This window comes from Salarias fasciatus, chromosome 19 (assembly GCF_902148845.1).
Source record: "Salarias fasciatus chromosome 19, fSalaFa1.1, whole genome shotgun sequence".
NCBI lineage: Eukaryota > Metazoa > Chordata > Actinopteri > Blenniiformes > Blenniidae > Salarias > Salarias fasciatus.
In genome coordinates, this window is record NC_043763.1 from 21,353,220 (window position 1) to 21,362,774 (window position 9,555).

Genomic DNA, 9,555 nt, shown 5'->3' on the forward strand with positions numbered 1-9,555 from the left:
AAACGCTTACAAGAATGGCTCCGTCCTACCTGGATTCCCTGATCCAGGTCTACTCTCCTTCACGCCCTCTTCCCCTCTTCGCTCTGCATGTGAGAGACGTCTGGTGCTTCCAGCCCAGCACGGCTGTGCGCTCCGCTGAGTCCCTTTCTACTTTGAAGAGACAATTGAAGACTCAGTTGTTCAGAGAACACCTCGGGACTTAATCCGACCCCATCTTTGGGGAAGAATAGGTCAGGTGGTCTAAAACCCAGCACTTAGTATATACCACTGACTAAGTTGACCATAAAAAAAAAAAAAAAACAAAAAAAAAAAACAAGAGGGGGGGTAGTGGCTCCTCTTCTGCAACTTGATGGCAACTCCCTTGACCAATTACACTTGAAGCAATTGAAGTATTTACTAATTGTTTCTTTCTTATGTCCGTATTCTTGTTTGTGTTGTACGTCGCTTTGGAAAAAAGCGTCTGCTAAATGAAATTGTAGAAATTACTGAACACATAATTTTGTGGATAAAAACACTTTTTTTTTGCCCTACTGTCCTGCCCTACTTTCCTCACATTTTTTTTAATATAAAGGGTAATTTTTTATATTGATTTACACAGATTCTGAAGTTTTAAAAAAATTAGAAAATATAAACAAAATCTGATTATGAGAATGCTTCACTTAAAAAAAAAATTTCAGTGGTTTAATGTATTCATCCTTACTTGCTAACAGGGTTTCCATTATTTAGATCCATTCGAAGCTAATAACTGTTCAAGACACTTCACATTTTGTAGGAAACTGTGTGAAACATTGTGGTGATTAATAAGACCACAGGATTGTGAAGACTTAGGAAGACATTCATTGAGGATTTTGTCTTATTTGAAATATGATTTTGACTATAATTTGTGAAGTACAGTGTCATTTGAGGTAGTTTTACACTTTCTAAAAGATTTTTATTCCATAAATAAGGTTTAAATCTGTTTTTAAGGCCAAATCTGAAGAGGCAAGAACAATTTAAAGAAGAATTTGACATTTATGAGTTTTAAAGTTCTCCATTGTCCTATAAAATGTTCAATTGTTCGTTGTTATTTTTTTGTCCCATTATTGTACTTTTGCAGTTTCGCAGTGTTTTAATAAGGGAATTGTTCTCATTTAGTTTGGAAGGGTGACATTAACAGAGTGGAACGTGATGATAAACAAGCTCCTGGATGTCCATTCACCTGGCTTTTGCCTCTCGTCTGCTTCCTGTTTTCTCCCTCCCTCAGTATCTGTCGGACATGCTGCAGAACCACCACCTGCCTGTGGTCTGCACCTGCACCACGGCCGACATCCAGGCTGCGTTCAACACCATCGTGTCCCGCATACAGAGATTGTGAGTCTCTGGCTGTTTCTAGCCCTCTCATGACAAACTGTCTGGATTTATTCTGATTTTATGTCTTCATTTGTCAAAAAAAACTCCTGTGTGATTCTACAGCATTCCTCAAGATATTTTCAATATTTTCCTTTTTCTATATTTTATTGCATATTTTGATGGCATTGAGAAGTTAATGTTAAAACGTGACACTCCGGTGAATTTTTTGCACGTCATTAACGACGGCTCATAAAACATTGATGGTTCTTGGAATAAATGCTTGTGGTGAAACTTCACAGATAGATTGACTGAATTAGAAATGACAAACTGTGCTTTGTGTGTGTGTTTCTCTCTTCCAGCTGTAACTGTAACTCGCAGACTCCCATCCCCATAAAGATCGCGGTGGCCGGAGCGCAGCACTACCTCAGTGCGGTGCTCAGGCTCTTCGTGGACCACCTCTCCCATAAGACCCCGGACTGGCTCGGATACATGAGGTTCCTCATCATCCCGCTGGGTTCGTAAGACGCAGCGCTTTTTTTAAGATATTACAACATAACCTGTAAATAGCAGTTAGATAAGTTGATTATTTGTTATTTCATAATGTTTGTTCATCATTTATTGCTGTGAAATGTAATTATCCTGTTCCATTATTAACCTTTCATGGGATATTAATTATGGGAGTAAACACACCACAGAGCTAGCCTGGAGCAAATATGTTTTGTTTTTCCTAGTTTTCGACAATTTTGTGTAATTACTTTGAGTTTCTTAGTTGCGTTTCAGTAAAGATAAAGGTATTATTTGGGTTTAAATGCATCTTGTTGTTTAAAATGGAGACATATAATGAATCCTTTATATTAAATTAGCTGCCATACTTTTTATTGTAGTTGTCTCCGTCACATTTTGCCCCCCTGACAGCGATAACATGTTTTCAGACCCCTCAGTGATCAAAATGTTGTTTTATGACTACACTGACTAATCTTTTTTTGCAGATGTAATATTAGTTTGTGCTCTGATCACATTACGTTGAAATCCCTGCCGTCTCTCTCTGATTGTCTCCAGGAGCGCATCCCGTCTCCAAATATCTGGGTACCATCGACTACAGATACAACAGTCTGTTCCAGGACGCCGCCTGGAGGGACTTGTTTCACAAGCCGGAGGCTCCTGTTGTCGGTGGGTTTTTAATGTTTCTGAGCAGCGAACAGCCGCAGCTGTAAAAGCTGCCGGTTTTCACGGCGAGCGCAGCAGATGCCGAGCTGTGACTTGAAGCTGTTGACTGTGCAGCTCAGGAGAGTCCGGACGTGGTGTCGAGGGTCACGCAGTACATGGTGGGAGCCAACGGGGCCCACCAGCTCCCCATCGCAGAGGCCATGCTCACCTACAAGCAGAAGAGGTGAGTCTCTCTCCGCCGGCGGCAGACTGCTGACCGGGATCCCCGATGCAGTTTTTCCAGGATAATTTTAAGAAAGATGTCACGCATTTACTATCATCAGACTAGATTCAAAAGAAACAGAATGTTTAGTGGTTGTAGGTTTATGAGCACAGCTTTGCAGTGGCACTCTGGGAAATGTCGCCTCATGAATTCAGCTGTAGTTAAACTCTGTTCTCTATCCAGCCGTCTTCTAAATGGAGCAGATCTGCTGTTTTGAGGCTTGTGTGTCCCTCAGCGTCACTGTCTCTCCATCACTGTGCGTGTGCGTGTGTGTGTGTGTGTGAGCCAGGAAATAACACGCTTTACCGTTCTGTTGTATGTTTTCTTTTCTTTTCTTTCTTTGAAGGAAAAAGAGCTTTCATTTTGATTTTGCAGTAAGGTATTGTGGTCGACTGAGTCTGTTCCTCACGTAGCTCGTTGATTCATGTGCTTCCCGTGCGTCCGAATCCCCCCCGCCCTTCTGCTGGAGCTCGCCACTTCAACAGCTTTTAACGGCTCAGCTTTAGGTCGTTTCGCAGCATCTCAGGACATTTCTTACGAGTTACAGAGTTTACTGTTAGGACATGATACTTTTACTGTGTCTCGTTCCTTTCATACTCTTCCGCAGCGTTACTTTTATTAACCTGCAACAGAAGTTTAGTGACATAGTAACTGTGAGACAAGACTTTTGACTGATGTTGATGCTGTAGCATGGATTCTTTATGAAGCTGGTCAGTTTTTAATCTCAAACAAGCATCCACATTCGGTTGTTTTTATCTTTTTTTCTCTAGCATTCTTGCAGGGATTAAGACGTCTTTCTCATTTTTCTTGCCTAAGTTAGCGGTTGAAGTGGCAGCAGCCCAGATCCATCCTGTCCTGTGTCCTCCCTGGTGTTTCTCTTTCATTCGCTCCTTCCTGCTTCGAGCCATTCATGTCTGTCTGTTATTCGTCCATCTCAGAGTAGATGAATAGCGAAAAAAAAATGCAATTAACTCTTTCTTCCTTCATTCGTGATCCTCATCCATCAACATTTTTGTGCATTTAAGTTACCTGTGTTATGTAGTTTTTATCGATGGTAACGGGGCTTTTTTCTATTTTTACACATGAGAAGTAGAAGATGCAAACCCCACACAGAGCGCCTGTGAGGATTTCTCAACTTTTTTTCTGCTCTTGCTACCTGTAGAAAAGCTGTGAACACAGAAATCAATCCGTTGTTTGACGTTTTATTGAAAATGAGAGTAAAAAGCCGCTCAGAGAAGCATCGTAGCCTTTCAGTGGTAAAGGTAAAAAGTAACAAGTTGAAGTAATATTTTTGTGTTTGAGTTTTATAAAATGAAAATGTTCAAAAAGCTTCACTCCATCCAGTTCTGAAAGCCTGGAAATGCATGTTTAGAATCCGGCAGTCCATCTAAATTGAATAAGGAGCATGTGCGACTGATCGTATCGACATTGAAGCCACATTTGGATGAAACGTGTCAGCCCGGAGCCTGGCGCTCTCTCATCCGACCCATCGGCCCGAGACGCTGCGCACCGCTCACATATCAGGCAGACATCTGGCTTCCTCTCTGGCTGCTGTCCCACTGATTTCTTCTGTAAGCCGGGATGTGATGTGTTGGGAAAACCAAGTGTCTTCTCTCCCTCTCTCTCTGTCTCCCCTCCTCTGTAGTCTCTCTGTTTCTTCCCTGGGGGGGCGATGGCAGGTTTCTTCAAGGCAAGAGCAACAACCTCCCTCGTCATCTTTACATTTAGAAGCCGTTAGACCTAGAACTCCATTCAGCCTATTTTTCTGGGCGCCCCCGGGAAAATAGTTGTCGTAGAAGTGCTTTGTAAGCGTAGCGATGCCCTACCGCTCACAGGTAGCGCCCGGAGCCGCAGAGGCTTCCGATTTTAGGTTGGTGCTCTTCCTTCTCTGTAGTTCAGTTCCTCTCCTGACGGACTTGCTGCCCTCTGAATGCCTTCTCTGGCGGGACGCCGCCGATCGAACCGAGCGCTTGCATGTCTCTGCTCTCTCCTCCTCCTCCTCCTACAATCAGACCTTTAGTTTAGTTTAGTTTGATTTGAGGCTTCAAACCAGCAGCACGAGCAGCTGGAGCGCATGATCTCTGCAGAGAGGAAGAGTCGCGGTGGACGGGTTACTAATCACTCCAGTTCAGTGGTAGTAACTGTAGACGCCACTTTTTACCAAACGATAATCATTTACTTTTCACAGAAATGCTTGTCGCCTCTAGATCTTTATATTTCTGTTAGATTGTGCACACAAATTAATTTCTGTTCTTCTTTTGTTGCGCGCTCCTGCTCTCTGCTCTCTTTTCTCTCCATAGTCCTGACGAGGATTCATGTCAGAAGTTCATCCCGTTTATTGGGGTAAGAGTGCAAACTGTTCCTTGACATGCTCACAAGATTCACAAAATGTTGGTACATTTATAGTATATCTACAGATTTTTATTTTATCATTATTTTTTGCAGGGTTATGTGCTTCTTAAAAATGTTTTTATCCTTTCGAAAATGAAATTTTTGCTAAATTTAATGCAAACACTGAAACTTTTACATAAGATTGGAATATTTAGGAATGCGGTTCCAAAAATATTAGAATACTTCATAAAACTGAATATTGTTTTTCTATTATCTTTAATTAAAATACAAACTTTTTTTTAAAAAAAATCTGTCTCAATGTAAGTAGTTTGTATCTTTTTAGTTCAGAAGCAGCTGGCAAAACAATGTTCTTATTATTTTTACCATGCAGTTGCAGATGTTTCAGGTAAATTAAAGCACTTTTCCCTCCCTCCATCCAGATGGTGAAAGTCGGCATTGTGGAGCAAACATCTGCAGCATCAGGCAAGTTGAGCTGCGGTCGAGACACTTGGTGGAACTGTTTGATAAAGTGAAAACCATTAGGAGAATAATAACACATTTAAACCTGATTGAACTTAGAGAAACTCAGCTGTCAGGTTCAGTATTAGCATCGCTTAAAGTAGTCTCCAGTGAAAAGAGGATTTGTCGCTGTTTCGCTAACCTCCTGTTTACTGGAGGAGTTCCTCATTGATCCCGAGCTCACTCCGTCCTCCTGGCAGCAACTACTAGTGTTAAAATACGTCAGAAAAGGAGTTTAATGATTAGAATATTGTGAATTAGTTTTAAAAAAACATCCATATGTTTCACGAATCGTCGTTCCCAGCTGGTCCGATACACTCGGCTCCAGAGAATGACAGTCGTGTTGAAGGTGCTTCTCTCCTCAGGAGACTCCGATGATGCAGCTCCTCTCAGCTCCTCGCTGCTCTCCTCAACGCCTCCTCAAGTATCGCCGGCTCTCAAAGAGGCCTCGCCCACACCGCCCTCCTCCCCCTCCGTCAACACCAGCTTTTGTGCTTACAGGTGAACAAAAACATTTTCACCTGTGAAAACGTAACTGAAAACCCTCCTAACTGGCTGCCGTAGCTTGAGGTTCTCCGCTCTGTGTGTCTCTGCAGCTCCGGCGGTCAGGCGGAGCTGATGGGGCTGCAGGTGGACTACTGGGTGGCTCCCACAGAAAGGAAGAAAGACGTGGAGAAGCGGGACTCCTCCTCCAAAAACACTCTGAAGTGCAATTTCCGCTCGCTGCAGGTCAGCCGGCTGCCACTAGGGGGCGCGGAGGCGAGCCCTCAGCCCACCATGTCCATGACTGTGGTCACCAAGGAGAAGAACAAGAAGGGTGTGTGGCTGTTCGGCTTTATTTATTTGCTGATGCATGATGCTCACAGCTTCAACAGTGTTTTTATTTATTTTAATGGAGACAAACATTATGAATCCCTCATTTACTGGTCTCTGTGTTCCCTCCTCAGTCATGTTCCTGCCAAAAAAGAGCAAAGACAAGGAAGTGGAGTCCAAGAGTCAAGTGATCGAGGGAATCAGCCGCCTCATCTGCACTGCCAAGCACCAGCAGACGATGCTGAGAGGTCGAGCTCTTCTTCCTTCTTCCTGGAGCAAGTTCCTCTCTGATGATTTCAACCTGACACAAGTTGAAGCCGAGTTTCTGAACACTGAATGTTTTTGAAGTTAAGCGTAATATAAAGTCTGAAATGTTGAAATAATGAAGTGAAATATGATCTGTTGGCATGCAGAGGATAAATTAATGTGCAGCAGGAAAACCTGAATTCCAGCAGTTCAAGCTTTGCGATGTTGATGTTGTGATCATGAGAGATTTACAACATATTCTGCAGATCTACTTTTATTGTAGGTTTTACAAAATCTGTCATGAAAAAAATTTAAACATTTACCAAAAATTTGCAATTCAGATCTTTAAGTGAAAACAGTCACAGTTAATGTCTTCTTTGTCTTTACTTTGCAAGGTGATTCTGGTCCAGATTTGAAGTCGTTTGTGGGCCGTTTTCGGGTCTGCGGCCCACATGTTAGACACCTCTGCTATAGATAGTTACTGTAGATAAAGCTAGTTAAGGTTATGAACAGTAGATACTGAATGATAAGAAAGAAATGATGGGGAAGAATTCAGCACAAACTCTAAAAATGAGTAATTTCTCTTCACTTTGTTGATTGCTTTGACATCAGTTTCTGTGATTGTGAGTATTTGCAGTTTGTCTCACTCTTCCTCCTCCGTTCCAGTGCTGATCGACGGCGTGGAGTGGAACGATGTCAAGTTTTTCCAGCTGGCGGCTCAGTGGTCCTCGCACGTCAAGCACTTCCCCATTGGCATCTTCGGACACACGAAGGGACCGTACTAACGAACGCTCAGAGACTCAGATCCTCCTCCTCCTCCTCCTCCTCTTCCTCCTCCTCCTCCACACACTTCTCTCGACTCTGCCGTCTTAATTTAAAATTCCCGCTTCGGTCCACTTATTTAATCCCACGCCTGTTTGTTTTTTTTTTTAATTTTGTATTTAAGTCAAAAAGTCTCGAGACGAGCCCGTCGAGAGAATATTTCTTTACTCGGCTTTGTAAAATCCTGCTGATGTTTTATAGACTTTTGAGGTACAAAAAAAAAAAAAAAAAGGAAGAAAAGTGATCATAACCAGAGATGACTTGTAACCTTTAATGTACTGAACGAGTGCCGTCATGTTTCTTGTTTTTATTGGGTGAGTTTGAAGCACTCAGTCAGCACAATGAATGAAGAGTATATATATATATATATAAATATAGAAACGTATATGAAAGACACGAGAGCTGTTGCCTCGTGTTGAAGTGGAAAAAGTGACACTCTGGTTTTTCTAACTACGCTGTGGAAATCTTGAATTCGCAGCTTCAGAGACTGTTATTGTCTTTTAGCCCAGAAGGAAGAACGACATCAGAAGAGGAAGGAGAAGAAGAATTTGGACTAAAAATTGTGTGGATGTGATTTTTTTTTTCCATGAACCTGGCACTGCTTGAGAAGAAGCTGTGGTTTTCACTCTTGTGTAACTTCTGCTCCTGGGGGACGGGCTCCAGTGTGGAAGAGATTCTCTCCGAAATCACATGAAAACAAAGCCTGACCTCCATCTCCAGTTCTCCGCTCTTTCATCCCGTTTGTTTGATTCATGCAGAAACCGGGTCAAGACAACTGTTAAAACAGGTTACAGGACGGCTTTTATGAGCCGTTTACTTGAGATGGCAATAAACTAAGAACAAAGATGTGTTTTCATTAAAACGCAGCAAGACTTTTCGAATCTTCAGGGTCTTCTAGTCCTGTTGTTCACGTCTTGATTGAACTATTTCTTATAATAGTTAAAATTATTTTTAAGTCACTTTTTGGTCTATCCACAAAATTTTCCAAATTGTTACAGTAATATTCAGCTCCAAATCCTTTTTTCCCCTCAGTTTTATGAGCCAAGTCTGCACTTAGAAAATGCTGATGACCGACACTGATCACTGAACCTGAACGCCTCCAAACCTTAAAGAAAAAAAAAAAAAAAAAAAAGCTTTTAAAATGATGAAAATTATCTCTCGAGGAGGAACTGTAGTAGTCTGGAATCTGTAGTCGTTTTAAACCGTTCCTCTTTGATTTTAATCTCAAAAATCAGCAGTATTCAAACTTTTTGCACAAAATGTTGAGATTTCAGATTGAACTCATCTTCCTGGAGCCCCTCTCACACACTCCATTTATGTTTTTCTCATTTCTTTGCTCAAGCAAATGTTACTTTTGCCAAAGGAAATCCTGAATAACCGCAGCTCGTTGTTACCTGTGTGGTGTTATAATGTAGAGGTGAATGTACGGGAGGTACCTTCATGTAAAGCACTTTTAAATGTGGGTCTGTTCTAGATTTTAGTGTGTTGGAGAACCTGCGAGATGTTTCTGATCTGAACCACAAACAGCACAAGACACCGTGTTGTGACTTAGTTTAGCAGTGAGTTTAGAAAGTGTCCGTGGTTTCCGTCTGTAGATCGCGCTCCATCTTTAGTTGACTGTTAAGTGAAATAACTTAAAAAAAAATACATTTTTTGCTTCTAAAGTTCCATTGTAACCTCTGCCAATTTCTTAATAAGTGCCTAAATTGCTTAATTTTGACAAATCAATGTAAGTAAATGCCCCTCCTCGGCTGAAAATGGTGCTGATTCTGCTCCAAACACACCGTGGTCTGGTGGACGGTGACCATCAGAGGGAGTGACGACACTGAATCCCACAATTTCTTTCTTTCTCTAAATGTTTTAGATGTTTCTGTTTTCATGTTGTCTCAGAAAAGGCTCATTGAAAGTGAAAGTTCCCTAAAGACTACCACTGTAATCCCCCCCCAAAACTGGGAGTAATAAAACTACTATACGCACTAAAATGGGCTCGTTTTCTTTCTATTCCATCATGATTTGCATCAATCTGGGCTCAGTTCACGTCATACTATTGCTCTTTTCTCTTTAAC

At 41.8% G+C, this 9,555-nt stretch overlaps 1 protein-coding gene across 6 annotated transcripts in view; it reads left to right on the top strand.

Moving 5' to 3' along the window:
- pacs2 (phosphofurin acidic cluster sorting protein 2) overlaps nt 1-8,658 on the top strand; it is a 54,703-nt gene extending 46,045 nt beyond the window's left edge. For 2 of the 6 annotated variants that reach the window (XM_030116163.1, XM_030116164.1), the window contains exons 15-26: nt 1,244-1,350; nt 1,689-1,843; nt 2,389-2,499; nt 2,611-2,719; nt 3,105-3,137; nt 4,404-4,448; nt 5,059-5,101; nt 5,530-5,572; nt 5,974-6,109; nt 6,205-6,425; nt 6,556-6,669; nt 7,334-8,658. In XM_030116163.1, the coding sequence (XP_029972023.1) occupies nt 1,244-1,350; nt 1,689-1,843; nt 2,389-2,499; nt 2,611-2,719; nt 3,105-3,137; nt 4,404-4,448; nt 5,059-5,101; nt 5,530-5,572; nt 5,974-6,109; nt 6,205-6,425; nt 6,556-6,669; nt 7,334-7,452 (1,236 nt within the window). In that variant the 3' untranslated portion in view covers nt 7,453-8,658. The remainder of the gene's footprint in view (nt 1-1,243; nt 1,351-1,688; nt 1,844-2,388; nt 2,500-2,610; nt 2,720-3,104; nt 3,138-4,403; nt 4,449-5,058; nt 5,102-5,529; nt 5,573-5,973; nt 6,110-6,204; nt 6,426-6,555; nt 6,670-7,333) is intronic. The other 4 variants (XM_030116165.1, XM_030116167.1, XM_030116166.1 and 1 more) reach the window with 4 other exon arrangements.
- The last annotated feature ends 897 nt before the right edge of the window (nt 8,659-9,555 follow it).